Below are 25261 nucleotides of genomic sequence, written 5' to 3'. Positions count from 1 at the left end.
GCAGTGAACTTGCGGACTGTTGAGGGCGTTTCATCGGTCCAACAGGTCAGCCACAATGAGAAGCACGAACATTTGATGGCTGTCTATCCCAAACTAACTGGTGACCAACATGTTTTGTCCTCCACAGAAACTGGAGGGCGTCGAGGACAGACTGCTGACCCTGTCTGAAAAGATAACCCTGTGCAACAGAGTCCTGACTGACCTAAAGGATCTAAGTGATGTTGTAGAGGTGAGCTCTACTTTCTCTACTTGGATCCTTGTGACTTGTTGCAGATTCTAAAGTTAATCTTATGTCCCACAGAGAAAATCTCTCCAGGATGTGTCCTTACTACCGCAGAAGTGACCAGAAGTGTTGGTTTTGTTTGTCCTCTTTGATAATAAACTCAACTAAGAACTGTCATTTTTGACTGCAAAAATGGTTATTAAGCAGAAGAAGCAAACATTTCAGTGACAAGGATAAGGTTTTATTAGTATTATATTGCTCTCAATTCAGAAAGTTATTTATAATACTTTATACAAAACCAAGCATAAGCAAACATTTTCACATTATACAATCTCTTTAAAAAAATACAAATCCTTAACAATTCCTCACTCTTTGGGTGTCCAGACATTCCTTTGGAAGCATATCACCATGTTGCTCGCCCCCCCCCTTTTTTTTTTTTTAAATATTGCTGCCCATTGGGGGAGGGGAAAATGTTGGTGCTGGCAGAAATACTCAGTTTCCAAAAAACACACTGGCTATACATTTGATCAAACCATGTGCTTCCAAAACAATGTCACCATCATTCACTCTGCTTGCTGATTAAAACAAACGGCAGCAGCTTTAAGTTTGACTTTCATTGGTGAAGATGAGCCAGATTATCCACATGTCAAATATAAATGTGAAAGGCTGAGATGATTACAAAGCAAGCCCCAATGAAACATGTTTATGCATTAAGAGGAAACAATCCATACATTTGACCAAAAATAATTCTTAAAACAGAATCAGTCATTCTTTCAGTACTCGAAATAAATCCAGTTGGTTTTAAACGCATGTAAAGGATGTGGTCAACATTCATGGGAACAGTACTTGGATGGGCACGCTGCAAAGTCCAGATTCACACCACTCCAAATGTGGAAAAACAAAATGCTCTATGCTGGAGTTCAGGAAACATGCGTAACATATGGATTGAAAAGGCAGCTTTTGACTCTGGAGTTCAGCACATAAGGTTGTAGCAGAATATCCTTTCATGGAGGGAGGAACAAATCTTGTCTTGGAATCACTATTTAAATGCCACACTTCAATTTGCATAGTTGTTTAATGACAGTATGCATGTATGAGAATATATATTGATGTATGAGCTTGACTCCTGGCAGTAATTTCAGAGTGCCTTAACAGGGAAATGGTAAGTTAACATTTTGTAATCCAATGGAGCCAAACAGACTCTCTTACCTAATACTGCATATATGGAATGGTTGAGCACAAAATGTGTAACTGGAGCCTTTCACAACATCTTAACCGCCTTTGAAGGAAAGCTCCACTCAAATTATGGCAGAAGGAAACAAAATATAAAATCAAGACACAATTTATGCGACATGCATGTCAGTTTGGTTAGATCCTACAGCCTGGACCTAAAATGCAGAATCACATCACCTGCATCTGTTATGTGGCAGATTATATTTTTAGCAATGCTGCATTAATGACTTTCTACTGGAAAACGATAGACTCTAGGAAAACCATAAGCTTTGTCTCAAGGCTTTTGCTGTATTGCAATCCACTGCTGTGATTGCCTGAGACTCAATGAAGAGGATTGGCATGTCAATGGCAAGTCTGAAGCAGAGACTGTCAAGGTAAGGAGGCTCAAAACAGTTCTGTTGTAAGGCCATGTGGCTCTACACTCTTAAGATACAGGGCATATGCCTTCGTTCTATAATCATTGCATTGTGTCCCATGTGAAACAATACTGTTGGATCATACTCTGAGCAGGTGGCTATGAAGTACATATATTATTATGGGGACTGTACAAAAGCCCAGCTGCTAGTATAATTATTCAACTAAACACAGCAAAAAAAAACTTCTGCATAAATGTGACTGGGGGAAGAATGCAAGGATAGAGGGTATACTTTCGCTCCAAACTCTGAGAGTTAGTAATTCAAAAGTCTATACAAAAATACAAATTCTAGAATAATCTACACGTTTCTCAAAGATGTTTACACTAAAGTGTACTGTATTTACACTGTCACCAGGACACAGTCTTTTAAATGCTACTTTACAGCAGTTGTATACAAAAATCTGTAGTGGTGCTGCACCTCAGCTAACATTAGCTGTCAGATTACTCACTTTACAACTTAGTGTGCAATTAACAGGGAAGAGTGCAGCGAAATGTAGGGCTACTGCAAGTGTGGGGCATCTGGTAAAAAAAAAACTGTCCGAGTAACACATTACGGGAACCAGAACCCAGTATCCAGAACCAGTTGACTTGATGCATCCCTGAGAGGGTCACAACCCTATGAAATATGGGATGTTGACAGTAGTTCCTTACTTTTTCATTGTGGCAAGCAGATCCTAGAGGAAAATTTGCTTCTGTGCAGTCTATAACTATTGGTGTCTCTTTCTCAAACTTGCTTTAAACAATAGCCATTACGTTCTTAAAAAAAAAATTCAGTAACATAAAAACAGCTCAACTTAAAAATACAACAAGTGATTGGAATAAATTAATATATTTCTCTTCTATCTTGAAAATATTACCAGTATAATGAAAGAATCAAGCATTTAAATAAATTAACATGTACAATTTAAATTAGTTAAGTTATAGGCAACTTATTGATGTATTGACTTAATTTCAGGCAGATCTGGTCACAGGTTCTTTTTCTCAATTAGTAAATAACTGTCAAAAGAAGTAGAAAAGAATAATCACATTTTCTGGACTATACTAGTCTTCCTAGGAAACAAAAGTACTGAGGAAATCATGTCATACTGTATGACAGCAATGAGGGGCTATGTGGCCAACCCTCAAATTCCTACCGGGAGCAATGCTTGATAAAATTATAGTAAATTCCTCTAATATACAGTGCATTCTGGTCAGTTGCATACCAGCTTTAAGGATTTGTTCGGACCTGTAGTACAGTACAAAGATATACAGACAAGTTTTGGTTTCCTGCTCTGGTGTGATCTTCAAGCCAGGAAAATGGAACTCATCAGTGCATGGACAACACTCATTTGTTTCATTCAACCAATTCGAGTTGATATTGAGGGATATCATGTACATTTGATTATGTTTATAACAAAGGATTTGCTGCCTTTTCCCTGCATTAAAGTTGCTAAATCTCCAAAGCAAACTAATCTTGTTTCTAAAGTCTCAACAGAAAAATTATTCATAGTTCATGTATATACGTTGCGCAATGCCATACAGAACATAACGCACTGCAGGTACAGGGGGTTCGATGCACACACTATATAGAGAGAAAGAAGAGGTGTCACTGTGGAGAATAACTCGCGATGTGGGTGGAAATGATGCCTGTGGAATTGATGCCTATGGCTGAGTGGGTGCAACCAACACATGGTGGCAGACTCAGAAGTCAGCTCTAAGTATTGCCATCAGTGGCCATGTTGAAGTCTTCAGCGACCAGCAGCAGAGCCTCAATGTTGGCAGCAGTCTCAGGGCTCTGCAGGGAGAGGAAGTCCGAGACATCCATGTTAGCTAACCCGTCAGATGAGGGAGGGCTGGTGGCAGTGCTGCTCACTATAGTGGAGAAAGTTTGAGGTGAGCCGGAGGAAGAAGAAGTGGGGGCCTCCAACCTCACCTCACCACCCACCTTGGAGGAAGACTCGGGAAGGCAGCACGAGGAAGATGAGGTGGCTGGATGGTGAAGAGGCTCTGGGGGTTGTAGCGGTGGGGGAGGAGGCGGCTCTGATGGTTGAGGCGGTGCTGGGGCTGAAACAATGGAGGAGGCACTCTTTGAACTCTTATCTTTAGCAGAGTCCCTGCAAGCACACTGGCACTGGCAGGATTCCTCCTGTTTGATGATGATGACTGGCAGGCTGAGGCCGATCTGTTGGACTGAGCTGCCTGAAAACACAAAGAATGTAAAGTTCACTGAAAACAAAAAGGACAAAACAAAGTGGCTAAGTTGATTGAAATCAAATATCTTGCAAAGCATATCAAAAGTGAAAATATTTAAGAGGTGAGTAATGACTAATTTCTTAGAAGTTGGTACTCATTAGTTAATTGAGAAGAGGACAAGAGTTAATGCCACTGGTACTCAATTGATGACTTCAAGCAAGTGATCACTTGCTCCTTAATAAGAGTTAACTTTTTGAGTAAAACTGCAATCAGAAATACTTTGGCACTACTCTTTTGAAGAGGATAATAAGGATAATATATAATTGATCAAACCATGCCAAAAATTCTCTTATTTCAGCTTCTCAACTGTGAGGATTTGCACCTTTTCCAAAGCTTTATATCATCAAAATAAATATTTGTTTTAGATTTGGACATTGAAAGACAACTCTTGCCCTTTTTCACTCTCTTCGTACATTTTACAAACTAAATGACTAACTGGAAGAAAAATCTATTCAATATCACTTGACATTACTTTTTTCATCACTATCTAAACACTGTGGACGAACCTGCAGTACTTGAGTGTTAAGAGTGGGGTGGTGATGGAGCAATGGATAAGACAGATGCCTTTGATGTGAGAGACCTGGGTTCGATTCCCACTGTGACCCATCCACCGTTGTGTCCCTGAGCAAGACACTAAACCCCTAGTTGTTCCAGAGGCGTGCGACCTCTGACATGAATAGTAATTGTAAGTCGCTTTGGATAAAAGCGTCAGCTAAATATATAATATATATTTAAGACTGGTCAAAATCATCTTCATCTTGATATCTGTGCAACAATACCTGTTCTCTTCTCATCCTGAATGTTTGAAAGTTATTGCTCCTGTGCTGTTTACTGTTCAAATGTTTTATCAAACATTTTAAAGGGATGCTGATTTAACTGTTCTAGCACTGTGCATTAATTAAGCATCTTGGAACTGCATTTGTGTAATGAAACCATTGAGAGAGTTAGTGGAACTCTGACACCAATCTACCATTTAATTAATCCTTAAAGCTAAGTACTGCGGTGGATGTCAAAACAAATTTATGTTTTTATTAAAGCCCTTTGGCTAAAGTCCACAACATCGAATCACTATTCATTGACTTACCAGCATTTCCTCCCACTGGTATGGCTGTAGTGAAGAAAACCTTTTCCACTTTTGGAGCTCCTTGATGTGGCTGTAAAAACAAACAAACACCACAGTTCAAGCAGGATATAAAAAGCTGGAGACACGCTAGAGTCTTATGAGGTTGATTTGCACCATATTTCTAACTGTACTAAGGGGTTGTGGTTGATGTATGTGTGTTGTATTAAAAGTAATACCAATGAGAATATAAAAAAAGAAAAACCATACCTATCCCCACTGTTTTGCTTTACATATTAATTTGTTAAATTTATGTTTTTGCAGAATTACTTAAGTGACTTACAATTGCTACATGTGTCAGAGGTTGCACGCAGTGGGAATCAAACCCATGTCTCCCACACCAAAGGCATATGACTTTTCCACTAGGCCATTGCCACCCAATGGCGCAGTGGATAATACCGATCAAGTCTGTGCAAAAGCTGTGTGTGAGCATTACTCACTGCTTGCTCTGGGTTCTGCTGGCTATTGGCAGCACTGCTGAGGATCCACTGGAGGTTTTGGTCAGACATGACCAAGCTGGGCTGCAACAGGTTCTGGGTGGGAGCTATGGTGATGGTGGCAGGAGTGGCAGGCAAACCAGTGCCAGAGTTAGGGACAGGGTTGTTAGCCAAAGGCACAGGTTGAGCCACAGCTGCCAAAGCGTCTGTTGTGGAAGCCGCAACAACAGACACAGCAGCAGGGCCTGGAGCTGTGGTGGTCTGTTCTGGAGCCACTGGAGGAGGAGCGGTGATGGGTGGTGGTAGAGGAGTGGTCTGTGTGGCACTATCAGGCTGCAGGAATGTGGGTGGCAGTGCCACGTAGTGCTGGGGGGTGACGTTGCTTGGAGCTTGGACAGAAGCCTGGGCAGGAACATCAGAGATCTGCTGAGGCCCGGCTAGTTGCGTGAAAGGAGTAGGCTGTGTGGAGCTGATAGTAGTGGTTGCAGAGGCAGGGGTGGAGGCCAGAGAGGGAGAGGTCTGACTGAGCTGGGAAGGAGCCTCCATGACTGCAGTTGTGTGGCAACAGGAAGAAGAGGAGGTAGGATTGAGAGAGAATGAGATGAGAGACGAGCCATCAGTCACTACTGGGTGGGCAGAGGTCTCTAGGCTGAAGGGTTCAGCAAGGCTCTCTGAGGAAGGAAAAAAAAAAAAACGCACTCCATCAGTGAACAAGAACATTCAATACAATGCAACCTGACAGATTTTGATATGTACTGACCGTTGGGATGGGCATCATCTTGGCTGACACTATTTTCAGGACTCTGGAACATAAGCTCAAAGATTTTCACAGGGGTCACGTTGCTGAGGTCCAAATTTTGAGCCTGTAATAAAATCAAATCTTAATAAAACCATTTTGTGACTTTTCAACTACAACAGCCAGGAACATTTTACTTCCAAATTCTTATTACAGTGAAAATTGAGGTGTCCAAATAGCTGCCTGTTAATTGACATATTTACTGTATATCTTGACAACTCCTCAACATCTTCAATCCAATGTCTGTTTGGCAAAGCTAAAGCAAGGCCAGACTTACGTTATGCATGTTCTCTCGAAGCTCTGAATCTGTAGAGATGAGGCTCAAATCACTGAGGCACAGCGAGTGATTTGCATCCTGTAATTAAGAGATGAATGGGACCTAATTAAACTTGACACTGCTATGGGATCAAGTGCTGAGTCATGCAAACAAGATACAGGAACTAAATTGGAAATGAATGCGACGCCTACTGTATGTTAATGTACAAATCCAGGCTTTATGTGAAGGAACAGTTTACCACAAAAGGTAAACTAGCAGGTAATGGGATCATTACTTTTCCAACTATTCCTTTTTAGAAGAAGTAAAAATGTGTATTCATACAATTAGTTTAATCTACAGCTACTTGTGTTTAATGCAGTGTAGTGTGAACCCCTCAAGCTGCAAATGTTCGCATTTTGCGGGTATGCAACTTTTGTTTTTGCCTAACATGCTCTTTAGAATGCCTCCCATCAAGAAATATAACTTCAAGAAATGCCCCCAACATCAACAGGCACATGTTACATAGGCTGTGCATGGAGAGCATGGCAACTGTGCCGACAACAACAGACAAAGTCTCCTACACTGAGAAGTTGCTGTTCTGTGACTCACTTCGGAGAGCGGATGGGTGAGGGTGACGCTGAAGGGCTGTCCTTTGTCGTGGCCCCGGATGTGACTCTTCAGACTGTACTGGCTGCTAAAAGTCTTCTCACAGCCATCACTGGGACAGTTGAATGGCTTCTCCCCTACAGAACGAACACAGAGAGGGAATAACGCAGAATGGGAAGAGCTCATTTTTACAGCATAATCTTAATTTACGTCACAATAAAAAACACAAAACTATCGACAATGTCAGTCAGACAACGCCCATTAACTGTAATTAAATACTCCACAACATATTGATTGCTCAATGTTAAACTTACATTTCATTGCTTTATAGCATGCACACAACTGGAAACACTGGAAAGCAGTTTGAGCACTGAATCTAATATTTCTCTATCTTTTCATCCAACAGGTGGTTCTATTAGATTAAAAACAAAGGTCAATTCTCCTAGACTGGAACAGGACGTTTAGGAGATCGATAGGTTGGTCTGATGCTCTAAAACATTCTTTCAATCTACAGTTTGGGAGAATCACCCACATAAAAAACTATATATAGGGAACCACATATTAGAAACCAGCTGGACAGGAGTGGGTACCTAGCTATCTGTTCAGTAGCTGGCACTTTGGGAGGACCTCCCTGAACAAGCATATGACGCAATTGGGGGAATTTCCAATTGAATTTTTTATTTATTAAGTATAAACCCCCTTGAAAACAAGATGATGCATCTTGTTTCTGACACAAAACATGGAAATTTACAGGCATTAAATACATAAATAATAATAATGACAATAAAATGAAATAATCCAAGATCAACTAGAACACACACATAAGGGCTCTCCCACAATCCGAAACCACACACATTGCATCTCTGTTACAAGTGCCATCTGCACAAAACTAATGAAACATCAAATAAATTAACACTTCCAAACAAAACTTTGTCAAATATTATGTCTAAGTACTATTATTTTTTTTTTTATAAACTTAGCTTCTAAGCACATCCTTTTTGGCTATTGCTCTTTTAACTATATTTCTTCCCAGACTTTTGAAAGGAAGGCATAGTAAAGACAACAAAAATGTTTTTGGCTGCAGGAAAATTATTCAAATTTACTCAGTGTGTGGGAGGCACTGGTAACAATGTAAATGCAAATCAGGCATAGCTGAAAAATGGCCTTGTTCAAGCTTCCCAAGAGAAATCAGGGTTACATAAAACAAACCAGTAATATGTACCTGTGTGTGTCCGTACATGTGTTTTTAGGTGATGACTTGCAGCAAAGGCTTTGCCACAGCCATCATGGTCACACCTGAAGGCAAAGACAGGAAAAAAAATGCAAAAAATGCTTGAGACACGATGCAAATAGACAGTGATGAATTTTCAAGAACAGCGAGTACCCATGACTCATCATTTACATATCACCCCCTATATCTGTACAGCAGATGGGAAACTAATGTACGAAATAGTGTATCTCACCATTATTTTGGGTCTCTGTCTAACCAAAATGCAGTTCCCAATACAACACAGTCCTAAAAATTGAGTTTGTGTAATAGTAGTAGTAGTAACAATACATTTTATTTCCAACACCCTTTATGTTTAAACAAATCCCAAAGTCCTACAGATTTTAAAAATACCTTGCAGAAAAATCACAGACAACATTAAAAACAGACAAAATGAACTAGCTGTGAGTATCCAGTAGTATCACAGTTCCTTCATCTTCTACTAGGGGTGGAGTGAACCTGGTGTGCTTATAATAATGCTCACCGGAATGGCTTTTCCCCAGTGTGTGTGCGAATGTGCTTCCTTAGGTCGCTGAGTGTGGTAAAGTACTTCGTGCATCCCTCGGATTCACAGTTGAATGTCTTGCCTGTGTGGAGTCTCTGGTGTGCTTTCAGTCTGCAGAGACAATCGAGTGTGTTTCATTAAACCACAGTGGGAAACAAACAAAGCAAAGTGGCATGAAACATCATGTGCTGCCTTCTGTTCCTCATTTTAAGAATGCCTTAAATGCACATGGAAAAGACAGTTGAGTCCACATTCAGATGACAACAGAATTTAGTCAGACACGACTGAACCAAGTACACACACTATTGCAACACTATTGGTCGTATAAGAGACTCTGGGTGGCATGGAAGGTTGGGAGAAGAAAGAGTACCCACCCGTGTGTGGCATCAGTTAGCTGCCCTGAATAACAGCCTCTGACAGGCAGTTGATGGCAGTGGCACAGATCCACCAAGCCCCAGACATGTTGTCATAGCAACCGAACCAATACAGACCAGAGGGCTCAGATGTGGACTACTTAAAGTCACAGCAAAATACAGCAAAATCTAATGGTGAAGTTGCTACGACTGAAGATCGTGTCTGGCATTGGTCAAAATAGTCTAAAACTGTAATTGGGCCCTAGTGTTGTAAGTGTGGATTTAGAAAATTTTAAATGGTACAGATACTCATCTGCACTATCAATCTCAGACAGCAGATTTACCAAATTTTTATCTTAAATGATCAAACTCAAAAACCCCAAAAAGGGGCAGAAAATAGCAACATAAGATGAAAACTGTAGGATTTAGGCCACCCTTTGTTACCGTTGCTATGTTCCCGGGTTGTGTGTGTGAGGAAGTTGATTTGAACGGGGTATTTTCATTTAGGGAGAATGGGTAATTAGAAAAAAAGCTAGGAATTATTGAGGGCGAACACACAGGACACAGCCACCTGAGATGACAATGTTCTGCTTTTGGGCTTGGTATTGTGTCATTTATGGACTGTTTATTTTGTTTTTAAAAAAGTTCTGGACTGATTATCTGTTTTGGCACCTCTGATCAAATAAATGCCCTTAACCCTTTAACAGAATTTGTAGGCTGCAAGGAAAATACTTCAAATACTGGTTTTTAGTAGAGATGTAATAGTTTCAAAATTGCATATCGTGATTACAGTGACCAAAATGATCACGGTTATCAGTATTGTCACGGGATTGTTAAATAATGCTTATAAAGTAAAAAAAGTGACCCCATACACAATTTGCATAAATAAAAAATGAGTCTTAAGAAGACAGTGAAAGTAATTGCAATGAGCCCAACAACTGACATAAATACAGAGGAGTCTTTATAAGACTTCAAAGCTTTTCTCCTGTTGGAACACTTTTATAACCAATCGACGACTGCCAGATATTAAATGAACAAAGCAAGTTTGGTGGGTAACTTAACTAGGCAACATGTTATCATGTGCAATAGGCGGATAGATACACATGATGCATACAGCAGCAGAACAACATGTGCCGTTTTTACAAAAAACAAAATACGACCACTACAGACCTCCAACTCCAGAGTGCTGTCACAACCTCCGCCATCTTTTTACTGACCCTTTTTTAATGATAATTAAAATTTGTAACGGTAATACAAACAATAAAAATACAAATTTTACTGTGTTTTATCATTATCCCAGCAACCTTTCCATCCCTAGTTAGAAGAAAATTAACTGCCAGCACACCTATATAAATCTTGGAAAATTATACATTTGAATTATACTGAATTCATTATTTTGTGCCCATCTCCATATTATATTATTTTTATGAAAGTTAGACATTTCTGTATTGTGACAACACTAGCTGGGCCTCCCACTTTATGGCAGGGCCTGCCTAATAATTGACAAATTAATTTATATCATGACACGATCCAATCTTTATTACTTATACTAGAGTATCCCAACCTTTTTTGGCCTGTGACTCTCCCTTTAGGTGACCTGAAGGCTGACAAACTAGACACAGGGGTGATAACAAAACTACCGTGGTGATTATGATCCTTACAGCACTGTGAGGCGAAATACACACAACACAACAAAGGTGTGTGAAGGCTTACCTGTATAATGTGTTAAAGGCCTTCTCGCAGCCTTGCACATCACACTCAAATGGTTTCTCCTTGGTGTGCACACGGACATGAATCTTGAGGCTGTAAGAAGTGAGGAAAGCCTTTCCACAGCCCTGTTGATTGCACACAAATGTGTACTCGCCCCGGTGAGTCTTCTGGTGTGTCCGAAGGTTTCCCGCCGTGCTGTATGTCCTTGTGCAGCCTTCAAACATGCACTGGTAGCGCTTCACCTGATAAATGATGAAGAGGAGGGGGAAATTAGTGGCTAAAATTATTAAATTCAACTGTCTTGAAGCTAAGGAAAAAGATAGCAATGCCTCTTTTAAAATCATTTAAATAGTCTAAACTATTTCAAAGCCAGTGAGAAAGTAATTAATATCAGTAGTAACCAGCCTTTCCATACAATAAAGTGGCAGTTTAAGTCAGTGTGACCTTTCAGACTGGACTCAATGACTCAGCCACCCGTCAGCACATGAAGCAGGTGAGCACAAAGGACAGCGATGATGACTACAACTGTGAGAGATGGAATCTAAAACCAAAATCCAGAAAATCACATTGTATGATTTTTAAATAATTAATTTGCATTTTATTGCATGACATAAGTACTTGATCACCTACCAACAAGTAAGAATTCCGACTCTCACAGACCTGTTAGTTCTTCTTTAAGAAGCCCTCCTGTTCTCCACTCATTACCTGTATTAACTGCACCTGTTTGAACTCGTTACCTGTATAAAATACAACTGTCCACACACTCAAACAGACTCTAACCTCTCCACAATGGCCAAGACCAGAGAGCTGTGTAAGGACATCAGGGATAAAATTGTAGACCTGCACAAGACTGGGATGGGCTACAGGACAATAGGCAAGCAGCTTGGTGAGAAGGCAACAACTGTTGGCACAATTATTAGAAAATGGAAGAAGTTCAAGATGACGGTCAATCTCCCTCGGTCTGGGGCTCCATGCAAGATCTCACTTCGTGGGGCATCAATGATCATGAGGAAAATGAGGGATCAGCCCAGAACTACACAGCAGGACCTGGACAATGACCTGAAGGAAGCTGGGACCACAGTCTCAAAGAAAACCATTAGTAACACACTACGCCGTCATGGATTAAAATCCTGCAGCGCACGCAAGGTCCCCCTGATCAAGCCAGCGATTGTCCAGGCCTGTCTGAAGTTTGCCAATGACCATCTGGATGACCCAGAGGAGGAATGGGAGAAGGTCATGTGGTCTGATGAGACAAAAATAGAGCTTTATGGTCTAAACTCCACTCGCCGTGTTTGGAGGTAGGAGGAGGATGGGTACAACCCCCAGTAACACCATCCCAACTGTGAAGCACGGAGGTGGAAACATATTCTTTGGGGATGCTTTTCTGCAAAAGGACGACTGCACCGTATTGAAGGGAGGATGGATGGGGCCATGTATCGCGAGATCTTGGCCAACAACCTCCTTCCCTCAGTAAGAGCATTGAAGATGGGTTGTGGCTGGGTCTTCCAGCATGACAACGACCCGAAACATACAGCCAGGGCAACTAAGGAGTGGCTCCATAAGAAGCATCTCAAGGTCCTTGAGTGGCCTAGCCAGTCTCCACATCTGAACCCAATAGAAAATCTTTGACAGCCCCGAAACCTGAAGGATCTGGAGAAGGTCTGTATGGAGGAGTGGGCCAAAATCCCTGCTGCAGTGTGTGCAAACCTGGTCAAGAACTACAGGAAACGTATGATCCCTGTAATTGCAAACAAAGATTTCTGTACCAAATATTAAGTTCTGCTTTTCTAATGTATCAAATACTTATGTTATGCATTAAAATGCAAATTAATTATTTAAAAATCATACAATGTGATTTTTTGGATTTGTACCTATGAGTGTACCTATGATAAAAATGACAGACCTCTACACGCTTTGTAAGTAGGAAAACCTGCAAAATCAGCAGTGTATCAAATACTTGTTCTCCCCACTGTAGTTCCTCTAACTTACTGTATTGATCCTCTTAGGGGTAAAAAAATAAAATAAAATATGAGACTAAAATACTGCATGTTTACCCCTGGTCGTATTAGATGAGGTAGATTAGCATGTGACATTTTTTTATTGTAACGTCTAAGAATAGGATATTTGTTTGGCAAGAGTTGTGGCCGAAATGGCAGCACAATTTACATTAAGGGAAGACAACTGAAATTACATTTTTATGAGCGGCCTAATGTCATAACAAAGTTTTGAATAGTTTATTAACAGCTGCATGTAGGGCTGAACAATTAATCAAATATGACCTACTGCAATTTTTAAATCGCAGGAGGTGCAACACTTGTTAAAGGCAAAATGTGTGTCAAAATACCGTTTTAAATTAAATACTGTTGTACTGCAGAGACACATTCTACAAACTAAAGAATACATAGGTTAGGTACAGATCCTTGAAATAAAAAAATCACACTATAATCATTTAAATATATTTTTCCACCACAAAACACAGCAATCAGCTGTACTTTTGTACTATAAAGTACTATTACAAAAAAAAGGAAAAAAAAGAACTCATGTTAAGTCTCTTGACTACACTTATGCGTTTCTGAAAAGAAAAAAAAAAAAAAAACAATATTGGCCATTATTTCCTTAAATATCAAAATCGATATCGGTCTAGGAGAGGGGTGGGATTTTTTCAGTTGGATACTTTTAAAATCTAGCTGTCTCTTGCTAGTTCTCCAATGTTGCTGACCCCAGCTTTAAGAGATGTTTTTGTCAGTTTGGAAAATAACTGAATCATCAGTTAAAACCCTAAACTGCTCATGCAACTTAGAAGGCTCAATGCTTCACTTCAGAGCACATATGTCAACACACGTAGTTAAATTTTTAATCATACAATGAAAAGGACAAAACCTGCTTAGCTTCTACATATGCAGTGAACGTGATATAAAGCCGATTACATTTCTTTTCAGTCTTACTAACAAACACTAATCTGAGTGATGGGTAGTCTAAGGCCATTCATTTTGATTTTAAGGATGTGGGAGAGATCGTTTGTTAAACAAACATCCATGCAAAGCCACCGTGGGAAGCCTGCTAAAGCTTGTAGTTCAGTACTGTATTCATCTCCCACACCATCGTGACTCTTCTCTCCACCACCAGTTCGATCACTGTGAGAGAGCATTGTATGCTTTGGTCTCCCACATACAGTGTGAAAGACCACTCCATTACAAATTAAGAGTATTATTAGTATATACAGTGTTTGCTTGACATTGCTCATTATTAGGTTTTTTCCTGACATCTGCTGAAAAGGAGGCTAGAATTTTCTGTTTGTTGTTCCCAGGAAATAGCCCCTCCTGGGTCCGCTCTTCTCTCCTCTTGCTTTCAAAGGCAGGGTGGCTAAAACTGTTCTTATGTAGTACACACTAAATTAAATCTATACAGCATAATTTTGTACCACATCACAGCTCATATTACCAGCAGCACATGAGCGCCACATTTTACTACACACTCCGGGATTTTATGTAAAGGCGCAATAGAAAGGCAGTACAGTTTTATGTGCAAAATCAAAATACTATTAAAAAATAGTAAGATGGAGCTTCATTTTGTTAGACGATTCTTCCATTTCGTGGTGTGTGCACAGCTGTTAGGATATAACATAACTTAACATAACATTCTCCTTCTCCTCCTTAGTTATTTCTTGTTGTTGCTACTGATTAGAATAGTGGGGTCTACAATTAAGATAACTTTCATAGCATAAAAACTTTCTCAGTGTTTACAAACTCAGTTGACACTAACAAACTGATCGGTCCTTCCACAATACATTGTTTCAACTCCATTGATTAAACCAACATTTCACATAAAAACAGCAGAGGAGAAAAGTGCTCCCCAGTGGGGCTTGTGTTCATTATAATATTAGGTGTGTTATATCCACCTGCTTCAAGACAGCCACCATCATTCCTGTACCTAAAAAGTCTGCAGCGTCTAGTCTAAACAACTACCACCCTGTGGCACTCACCCCCATTCTGATGAAGTGCTTTGAGAAACTGGTTCTTCAGCACATAAAGAACACCATCCCAGCTAGCCTGGACTCTCACCAGTTTGCTTTCAGAACCAACAGATCCACAGAGGATGCCATCTCCACTGCCCGCCACTCAGCCCTCACACACCTTGAGAAAAACAACACCTACATCAGAATGCTGTTTGTGGATTTCAGCTCAGTATTCAACACCATCTCCCCCATGAAACTGATTGGTAAACTCAGCACTCTGGGTTTAAATACAACACTCTGCAGCTGGATATTGGACTTCCTCACAAACACACCCCAGTCAGTTCGGATTGGCAGACACACCTCCTCCAACACCGGAGCCCCTCAGGTCTGTGTGCTCAGTCCCCTCCTGTTCACGCTGTACACCAACGACTGCATCCCCCGACATCGAGAGAACTCTATTGTGAAGTTTGCAGATGACACCACCATCATCGGCCGGATTTCAAACAACGAGGACACGGAGGAAATTCATAATCTTGTAGAGTGGTGCTCAGAGAACAACCTACTGCTCAACGTCAGTGAAACTAAGGAGCTGATCGTTGATTTTAAGAAGAAAGAGATAAAGACACACTCCTGTCTACATCAGTGGAGCTGAGGTGGAGTAGGTCAACAGTTTCAGGTTCCTGGGAATCAGCATCACAGAGAAGCTGACATGGTCATCTTACATCTCCACATTGGTGAAGAAAGCCCAAAAACGCCAAATTCCCACGCCCAGTTCTTGTCAGTTTTTACAGAGACACATCCTGACTGGAAACATCATGAACTGGCATGGTACGTGGACGGCCCAGGACCAGAGGGCTCTGGAGCATGTGATTTATTTATAAGTGATTCAGTATTAATGTATATTGTCTGTTAGGGTTGGGCTGATAGACGATGTTGAATGACATGCCAAGGTCTAGCACTGAGTGGAAATGCTGTGGAAGCAGAGTAACATCACCAACAGACATGAGCTGAACTCTTTGGTGCATTGAGGTAGCAAAATCCTTAAACCATCTGCTGCTCTGATTCGCATTCAGCTGAAAGGACTGAAAGGCTTCCACAAACCAAACCAAGCAAGTACATCAACAATAACCAAACAAAACCAAGCAATACTTCAAAAATGACCAAACAAAACCAAGCATTTCAGCAATACCAGATTCTGCTGACTTCTACCCTCATCTGTGTTGTAACTGTTGTGAAAATGATACAACACAAATTGATCTATTGACACAAAAAGAAGCTGCTTATTGAAATCACTGTGCACATGTGTTCATCATACGCATTCAAAGTAAAAGGTAACTGCAGTTATTTAGGCTTACCTCTCTCTGCTTGGTCTCTGGGCACTCAGAGTGCAGGGTGAGGGTCGCCCCCTCTATGTTGCGTGGCATGGGGGTGGAGCCTGGATTTATTGTGAACTGGATCTGGTCTGGAGAAATGGTGTGGTGCACATAACCCTGTGACATGCCATCAGGGTCTGTCATAAAGGCCAGAGACCCCTCCTCCTCATCTCCATCACCTTCCCCTTCAGTCAGGAAGGTGACCCCATCTTCGTCCCCTCCACAGTGACCCTCCTCTTCGCCCTCCTCATCTAGCCGGATGGGGTCCCGCTCAATGAGCACTGTTGTGCGGTCGTACACCCGACCAGAGGACGATGAAGGCTCAGGAATCAGGTCATTGTCTTTGTCGAAGTGGATCTTGTCTTCTTCTTCTTCGTCGTCCCGCCCCAGGTGATCCACCTGGACCTCAAAATACATAGTCGCCTCTGTATGAGGGCCATTCTCACTCATGGTCCTGGTGCCTCTCCTTCCTTGGCAAGGAGGACTGCACCTGAACGTTACAGCCTGAAAAATAAATGAGTAAAATTAATTTTGTCCTTACTTCTAGCAATGTTAATTTATGCAAGGCAACTTTATTTGTATTGCACCTTTCAACAACATGGCAATTCAAACAGCTTTACAGACAAAATATTATCAAGACATAAGATAAACAAAAGTGTTATGAAAAGACACATAACAGGGTTTAAAGACTAAAATAAAATAGAAGATGGAAATAAGGCCAAATTGAATAAAACAAACATGAGAATGAAAATTACAGTGCAAGATATGAACATTACATTTAATTTAATAAAAGTCACTGCCTAACAGAAATGTGGACCTCACGTCTTCTGGGAGATTGTTCCAGACCTGTGAGGTATAAAAACTGAATGCTGTGTCTCCATGTTTAGTTTGACTCTTGTAAGCAAGCCTTTCCCTAAAGATGTGAAAGGTTTGGACTCAGATCTAACATAGCAGTGGACCACACGTGTGATCCTCCATTCAAAATAAAGAGACATTATAGAAACGGTTTAAGTTTATTATCCTAACACTGAATATGCTTCTAGAATGCACTGCATCTTAGAGGCCTGTTCTGACATCCAGTAACAACTACCAACAACTGGCTGGACCAAGCCTCAAGTATGAGTGCTATCTCTAGAGAGGGGCTTTGACTATGCTAAATGCCAATGTGAATACGTTATACTACTGCTAAAGCAGACTTCCGTGTGTCAATCAAAAGAAAGTAAAAAAGTGCAAGTATTAAAATATTGAGTTTTCTAGTTAAACCCACAGTTAATGACACATTAGCCCTGTTTAGGGGAAACTAACGATACCACGCCGAGATCTAGAACTTTCTGATTTCAATGACATAAGTCACGAGACATCAGCGGCCAGACTCAAGCTTATTTAACGGCCATGACTGATGATTTTCAATCGATTATAACCAGAGACGGTATAACTCACCTAGCTAGCTTTCGTAAAACGTTATGAGTAACGTTAAGTTAACGTATGAAAGATGTCAAACTCACAGGACAATGCCAGTTAACTGTTCTATAGACGAGACGGCTGGCTAACGTTTACGCAGTTTAATTACAAACAGACTGGCTTTATAAACACAAATACCAAGTGTACCCCGTTTGACTGACAATGCAGTAATGTTAACTTTACCCTAACCTACCTGTCACGAGACTGAGGTAGTTAGCCCTACACAGTTAGCAGGCTAGATAACAAACCCCTGGTCGATATGACGTTATTCCAAATAATACATATTGGTCACATCGTTATTAGCCTCAGATCTGTCGCTATCGGAATAACGTTACTACAAACAGAAATCAAACAGTAGTTTGTGTATTTTAAATAATACTCTATCATTAATCGCGTTTTAAGTATAGTTATGTGGCTTTGATTGCAGTCAACCTAACGCTAACGTTCAACATTTCTGTATTTAGCTTGCGGGCACCAGCAAGCAGCTAAATGAACGTTAGTTAGCTAGCTATACGCTGGCTAAGTCACATATCACTTATTTCTCTACACATGCATAGCTCTGCTAACTAGCAACAATCTAGCTCATAGCTAAGCTACAGAACGAGCTAGTAACGTTAGCCAGTTTAGTGTCGATATTACCTATCTTCACTGCAAGGATAACAACTTTCATGTTACCAAGTCATAACCTGCCATGTAAACGCGTAAGTTCATCGACTAAAAGGAAATGACATTAAAATATATTTACCTGGTAAAATTTAAGCCTTAACCCTATGCTTTGGATGTTTAGCACTTTCTTTCTATCCCCTCCCTAGGATACCATACGTCACAGACTCACAACCATTCGTGATGAATTATGGGAAATTAAACATCATTCCTAATGCTAAATTAAAATATCAAACTTTATTCTTTCTAAAGATGTAACTTTTTCACGTTTTTATGTGTCAAATGTGTTTAGATAGGCTGAATGCAGGAGGAAGGATATTCTCTCCCTCATTATGAAGAAACCAAACACATTAATTTAGTGTTGATGTATTACAGGCAACATGGACGGAGAATAAAATTTGAATTAAAAATCAGTCACACACAGCTTGTTTCTAACCTTTATATATAAAAACAATATACTGTTGAGATCAGAGACATTAAAATACAAATCATTTTTAAATAAAATATACATTAAAAAGTGTTAGGTCTCTACAGAGGCTCAATGATATACAATAAACTCTGTGCATCAACAGATCAAAAATCAGATAAGAGATGTCATTTTCAGTAATTATACTATATCTATACAAAGAGCCATCTAAGAATATAAGAAATAATTACAGTTTATTACAAATACTGGACTGTACAGTGTTTAGTGTTCAGCTTCAGCATGAAGGACAAGAGGGACAAGTCCTCCATCTAGGAGGACCCTTGGGTCAGGAAGTGATGAAAAAACTCTTGAGTCTTCCTCTTTTCTGCAAGATCCTGCTTCATGGGTGACTTCAGGAGCAAGGAGGCAAAAATAGTTGCTATGAAGAAGGAAAATAAATTGTTCATATTGAATAATAAATAGCATGTTCCTTTTCTTAGTTGTAATGTACTATCTTAATTAGCAGAGGTTAGACGAATGTGACAGAGAACATGAGAAGAAATTTAAGGAAATAGAAGGATTTTAAATAATTATCATATTTAGATGGTAGTACAATGCCCTTTGCCTTTATTTATACAGGGTAGGTTGGGTGAGCACACATTATCTTTTACAGAAACTGCCTGTTTTGCACAGAGTATTGAACAGAAAGTAAGTTGAAATAGTCCTTGAGTTATAAACAGAACAAACAGGACTTTCACTTTCCATTTTGCTTTATTCATTAGTTTCTCTTCATTTACCCAACATGCTGACTAATCAATAGCTAATAATGACACATTCACAAATGAAAGACTGTGCAACCTGCTCTCTTTTCTTACCCAAAATGTTGACATCTAATCGATTGCTAGCAGAATTCTTCAACAGCTCTCGGAGAAAAGCAGCTAAATAGTTGAACACATTTTGATGGCACTGAGGTAGCATGGAAATAACCTGCAGAAGAAATACATTTTTGTATCAAAAAAGCCAGAGATTAACTTTTTATGATTTGAACACATCTTGGAATAGATTGTTAGTGATCAGTGATTAACTGCAGCCGGTCTCACTCACTTTCTCACACTGACTGGCGTTGGAGCAGCTTTCTAGGCACTGCTGGTAAAAGGAGAAGGGAACCACAGGCTCTGGGAGGGCATCTAGAAACAGAAGTAAGGCTTCTGCTACTGAGTGGTTACTACCAGCTGCAGGTCAATACAGAGTCAAGGACATCACTCTTGTTCAGAGATGCATGTATTGAAATGTAGTAGGTGCAAAATGAGAATCAAATACACGATTGCAATCCAAGGGTTCATTCAAGTTAACCATACTATTAGATTAGCCTGAAATACAGTGCAGTATTGGGAAAGTGACAGTTGTTTTACATTGCCTCAGTATTTCAGCATATTATGAAATTATCTGAAATTAATCAGTGACTATAAGGGCTAAGTGCTGACTTCCATTTTCATTTGACAGTGTTTATATCCACATCCACATGCCGTGTTCAAAAATGATAGGGGTTATGTATACGTTACATATAAAAAGAGCTGATTGGGCACTCAAGGGGCAATGATTCCTAGAGTGTTCATCCAATATGGATGCGAAGACTAAAAGAAGCCTTCAAGTTGAAAGTCAGATATGTGACCTCCATCACTGTTTCATTTGAAACCAAGTGTACTAGGGCACAATGTCAACACAACATTTAATATCTATGTACTTCACTGCATAACTTCTATAAAGATGAACACTATGGCTATGATGGCAACTGTTTTGAAGGATACGAAGAGAATCCGGCATGCCAGTGTCAAGGCAATCCCTTATTTCTGCAAATTCACTCCGAAGCCCAGGTTGCTGAAATATGTCTTCCTGTAAATAGAGGACATTAAATATTAAATATTTGTGTCCTTAAAAAGCAAGGCAAGGAGCAAAATTCACTTGGGCTGAAGACGGTTTGAGGCATGGTGGAGCTACAATGGACTTTGACTTAATTAAAATTAAAAGCGAGATGCTGTGTTTAAACTGCCTGAATCAAGGCTTTTAACAGTAAAGAATTCCCTTCACCAAATGAATGCAGAGACTCTACAAAGCTTCTTGGCTGGCAGGCAAAACTACAGTCATACCAGTGTCTTTGTAGCCTAGTCTTTAAAATATTGACTTTATTATTGTGCTTAATTCTCATGTGCATGCAGAAACTTCAATTTATAAGAAGACAAAAAGGTTGGAAGGAGGCCAAGAGTTACATAATTCACTTTAATTATACAAACCTGCAAATGTGAAAATACCTAAAAAGGAGTAGTGTTTTTTGACCACTAACATAGAAGCTTCAGCAACACATCTTCTGACCTGTTTGATTGCATTGCGGAACAAGTGATCCACCATCATCCACAGTTCTTTAGGAATGTCTAGGGGCTTTTCACTCTTTGCTGCATTCTCATCTCCAGACTTCTCCGCCTGATGTTGAGAACAACCAGAGCAAAGAGAAGCAGTTCAGTCAAAATGGACTCTGCGTTTATCTTCAAATCTGCAAAGCTATATAAATTAAAAATAAACAAACTACCATGCTGTGGCCTGTGAGACAACCCTGACTGGAGAAGAGGTATTTCAAGGACACTGTCCCCGATCTGCACATGGGATCACTAACCAATTCACGTAGGGTCCCTTGGGGCATGTCCCTAATGGGCTCCCTCAGCTGACACAATGAATGGATGGAGGTGCCGTAGCAGCTGGGGAGGTAGTTTCCTGTCACAGAAATGAAGTAGTCCTTGCCACGCTCCAGGTGGAGCACCAGGATGTCTTCAATCTGCTCCTTGCCCGAGTTAAGTTCAGGCGCCGTTGAGCGGTTTACAAAAACCTCAAGATCAATGTCCACAGAAGCACCTAGATGTTGAGAGAGACGCACATACAAAGTAAGGGGCTGAACTGTCATAATTCAGGAACTGATGCCTGCTGCATCAGTTGTGGTATGAGTTATGTTGCGCTAAGGTCACTTATTTAGGTAATAGCGTATGAGGATTTGCAAAGCACCAAGACACCCCTGATCTATTTTCATCTTGTACAACAGAAAGCCTGCCATTGTGAGTCAAAATCAAAGACATCTGGCCTCAAAGCTCATGGTGTACTTTTACAATTTCTAAAATCTAAAGGCAGGACAATGATGTTACTCCTGGATGAAACTCTATGAGACTGTATGTGCTACTCACCCTGAGCGATAAAGCCTTTGGGGGGGTTGGCTGTGAGCCAGGGCTTGCAGTACGTGGGCTCATTCGGCTTCTGGATAAACTCAAACTGACACGGGACCTGCCCGTCATTGATGATGCTCAATGTCTCCGCCTGGTGCTGCATGAATTTCACATCCTGAAAGTGGAACTAAAAGAACAAGAGGGAAGGCTTCATGAAGCAAGATGGAAAGACTCTACTCTATTTCATGTAAATGTATCCTTTAAATGTGTGCATTAGGCTCACAGCCCGAGATCAATACACTGCTTCATTAGTGGTGGTTAACTTACTGAATTTATTAAAAGGAACTTAATTTATTGTACAATGTGTATCAGAGAAGCATTACAGCTCCCATTACACTGTAATAGAACTGATTATGATGGGAAACTTTACCTCTCTCTTGGCCAAGGTTACAGATGGAATACACTCATTCTCCATTTTGTCTATGTTGCGTACTATCTCTTCAAAGGTCTTCTTATAGGCCTCAGTATTTACTCTCTTGATCTGTAGGAGACAATGCAGCATAGACATCGGTGTTATATTTCCCTTACATAATACTGCAATACATATGTGATAGGAGCCTGTTGGAGTGAAGTGAGCAGATAAAGTCCAATCTCAGTGCACTTTTCATTGACTTCTCTCTTCTCCCCTCCACTATTTTTCAAAAGAAAGGAACTTCAAAAGGAGGACCACTGTGGCTTTTTTCCCCCCAAACAACAAGAAACTAAATGAAAGAAATTCAAGATGAAATTAGTTAGAGGGCTGAATACTTTACCCCAGTGACAAGCAGGGAACTGACTGGTTTGTGGTCACTGGTCTTCAGAGCCATGTGACTCTGATAATGCTGCTGCTTGATGTTCTTCCCTCTCCATAGGATACGGTCACACCACGCAGGCACACGGCATTTTTCACTAAATGCAGAAGAAAGAACAGATGTTCATTCTGAAGTATGTTTAGTATACCTTGTCCTTGTCCTATACAAAGTATTAAAATGCATAAGACAAAAATTACATCTGTATTACAGTATTTTTGTACATACTTTATCAAAGTTAATTATTTTTTCCATTGGGAAATTCTCTAGCATGCTTGAAAGAGCAGAATACTCCATTAAAACTGAGCAGCTCTTTCTAAAATGGCATTAACTAATGGCATTAATTAATTTTGTTTGTAGACTAGAAAACAAACAATGGGGTAGCTGGAATGTAGTGTCTGTTCTGGGATAAGTTGAATGTGTGCGTGTGTTGCAAAAAATACAACAGCAGCATAATAGCATGTGTAGTTTCATTAGTTGGATTACTTCACATTTCTTTCTGCAATTATCCTTACTTTAACTATAAACAACAACGCTATCACTGAAGAACGAGCTCCTTAATAAAAATATTCCATCCTGCTATTTGCAGTCAAGCCTTCATATATTACCTTGTATCCCACTTGTCAGAGCCAGTGTCATATTTGTATGTGGGCTGGAAATCAATCTCTCCCTCCACAAAGCCAACAAACACAGCCTCCTCATCGATCTGCCTCTTGAGCTAAGGACCATATGCACCCGGTAAGTATCACCACTTTTAAACACGAATGTTGAGTAAGGACTATTTCAACAGCAGAAAGAAGAGACCATCACTGATATTACCTGATCATAATTGTGCAGCGTTTCAAAGTCCTTCTTGCTGATTAGCTCCTTCACATTGTCAACTTCAAGGTCAGTGATCCTGTAGTTTAGGTCCCCAATCCATAAAATTACACTGGTGAAGGAAGCACAGAGAAATGGAGGAAGACACATGGAGATAAATGTGGATCAAATATTGTCACAGTTGCATACAGGATAAGAATTTGCAATATCTTATTCAGCTACTACAAGATAACATAAATCAGAACATATCTGGATTTAAAGCAAAAAACGCCACATGCCAATATGATGACAATGTAACTCTAATATTTAATTGGTTTCATACTCGTGCTTCATGATAGTGAGTGGAGGCTGGGTAGAGTCAAGTTGGCGAAACTGGAGACGACTGCAAATGTCCTTGTAGTCTTGATTACGTCTCTCATATTCTTCAATGTGGGCAGCTAGGTGAGAGTTGACCACGCAGATATCAGAGTTGTGGAAGCGAAACCGGATTGCCACAGCACCCTTGTTTCCCTGCAAATCAGTGAGCAATTGAAAGAGAGAGAGAACCAAAAGGTTTTGCAAAAAACAGAAAAACATGTTTTAGATAACACACACACACACACACACACATATATATATATATACACATATACACACACACATATATACACACATACACAGTGAGGAAAATAAGTATTTGAACACCCTACTATTTTGCAAGTTATCCCACTTAGAAATCATGGAGGGGTCTGAAATTGTCATCGTAGGTGCATGTCCACTGTGAGAGACATAATCTAAAAAAAAAAAAAAAAGAAAATCCAGAAATCACAATGTATGATTTTTTAACTATTTATTTGTATGATACAGCTGCAAATAAGTATTTGAACACCTGAGAAAATCACTGTTTGGTACAGTAGCCTTTGTTTGCAATTACAGAGGTCAAACGTTTCCTGTAGTTTTTCACCAGGTTTGCACACACTGCAGGAGGGATTTTGGCCCACTCCTCCACACAGATCTTCTCTAGATCAGTCAGGTTTCTGGGCTGTCGCTGAGAAACACGGAGTTTGAGCTCCCTCCAAAGATTCTCTATTGGGTTTAGGTCTGGAGACTGGCTAGGCCAAGCCAGAACCTTGATATGCTTCTTACAGAGCCACTCCTTGGTTATCCTGGCTGTGTGCTTCGGGTCATTGTCATGTTGGAAGACCCAGCCTCGACCCATCTTCAATGCTCTAACTGAGGGAAGGAGGTTGTTCCCCAAAATCTCGCAATACATGGCCCCGGTCATCCTCTCCTTAATACAGTGCAGTCGCCCTGTCCCATGTGCAGAAAAACACCCCCAAAGCATGATGCTACCACCCCCATGCTTCACAGTAGGGATGGTGTTCTTGGGATGGTACT

At 40.3% G+C, this 25261-nt stretch overlaps 2 protein-coding genes across 9 annotated transcripts in view; both read right to left on the bottom strand.

Moving 5' to 3' along the window:
- Positions 1 to 442: 442 nt before the first annotated feature.
- Positions 443 to 18742, bottom strand: mtf1 (metal-regulatory transcription factor 1). Of its 6 annotated transcripts, none has more exons than XM_046044368.1 (12): positions 18136 to 18223; positions 16464 to 16985; positions 11157 to 11395; positions 9070 to 9201; positions 8541 to 8614; positions 7322 to 7455; positions 6734 to 6811; positions 6421 to 6523; positions 5664 to 6331; positions 5188 to 5257; positions 3796 to 4049; positions 443 to 3645 (listed from the first exon to the last, which is right to left on the bottom strand). In XM_046044368.1, exons 2-12 carry the CDS (start codon positions 16929 to 16931, stop codon positions 3565 to 3567), a joined length of 2301 nt encoding a protein of 766 aa, XP_045900324.1. In that variant the 5' UTR covers positions 16932 to 16985; positions 18136 to 18223; the 3' UTR covers positions 443 to 3564. The 6 variants fall into 6 exon arrangements, with proteins under 6 accessions (XP_045900324.1, XP_045900320.1, XP_045900323.1 ...); XM_046044369.1 differs by having other exon boundaries at positions 3589 to 3722; XM_046044364.1 differs by lacking the exon at positions 18136 to 18223 and adding an exon at positions 18688 to 18742 and having other exon boundaries at positions 443 to 4049.
- A 298-nt stretch (positions 18743 to 19040) lies between these two features.
- Positions 19041 to 25261, bottom strand: part of inpp5b (inositol polyphosphate-5-phosphatase B) — a 22833-nt gene continuing 16612 nt past the window's right edge. Inside the window, exons 12-23 of one of the 3 annotated variants that reach the window (XM_046045545.1) lie at positions 24207 to 24394; positions 23885 to 23996; positions 23674 to 23783; positions 23030 to 23165; positions 22648 to 22758; positions 22239 to 22404; positions 21596 to 21915; positions 21382 to 21489; positions 20820 to 20904; positions 20116 to 20243; positions 19887 to 19998; positions 19041 to 19450 (exon numbers count right to left, since the gene is read on the bottom strand). In XM_046045545.1, the coding sequence (XP_045901501.1) occupies positions 19341 to 19450; positions 19887 to 19998; positions 20116 to 20243; positions 20820 to 20904; positions 21382 to 21489; positions 21596 to 21915; positions 22239 to 22404; positions 22648 to 22758; positions 23030 to 23165; positions 23674 to 23783; positions 23885 to 23996; positions 24207 to 24394 (1686 nt within the window). In that variant the 3' untranslated portion in view covers positions 19041 to 19340. The remainder of the gene's footprint in view (positions 19451 to 19886; positions 19999 to 20115; positions 20244 to 20819; positions 20905 to 21381; positions 21490 to 21595; positions 21916 to 22238; positions 22405 to 22647; positions 22759 to 23029; positions 23166 to 23673; positions 23784 to 23884; positions 23997 to 24206; positions 24395 to 25261) is intronic. The other 2 variants (XM_046045546.1, XM_046045547.1) reach the window with 2 other exon arrangements.

The sequence above is a fragment of the Micropterus dolomieu genome, linkage group LG03 (genome assembly GCF_021292245.1).
Source record: "Micropterus dolomieu isolate WLL.071019.BEF.003 ecotype Adirondacks linkage group LG03, ASM2129224v1, whole genome shotgun sequence".
Taxonomy (NCBI): domain Eukaryota; kingdom Metazoa; phylum Chordata; class Actinopteri; order Centrarchiformes; family Centrarchidae; genus Micropterus; species Micropterus dolomieu.
The sequence above is the reverse complement of the archived record's forward strand: the minus strand, read 5'-3'. Positions and strand labels throughout refer to the sequence as shown.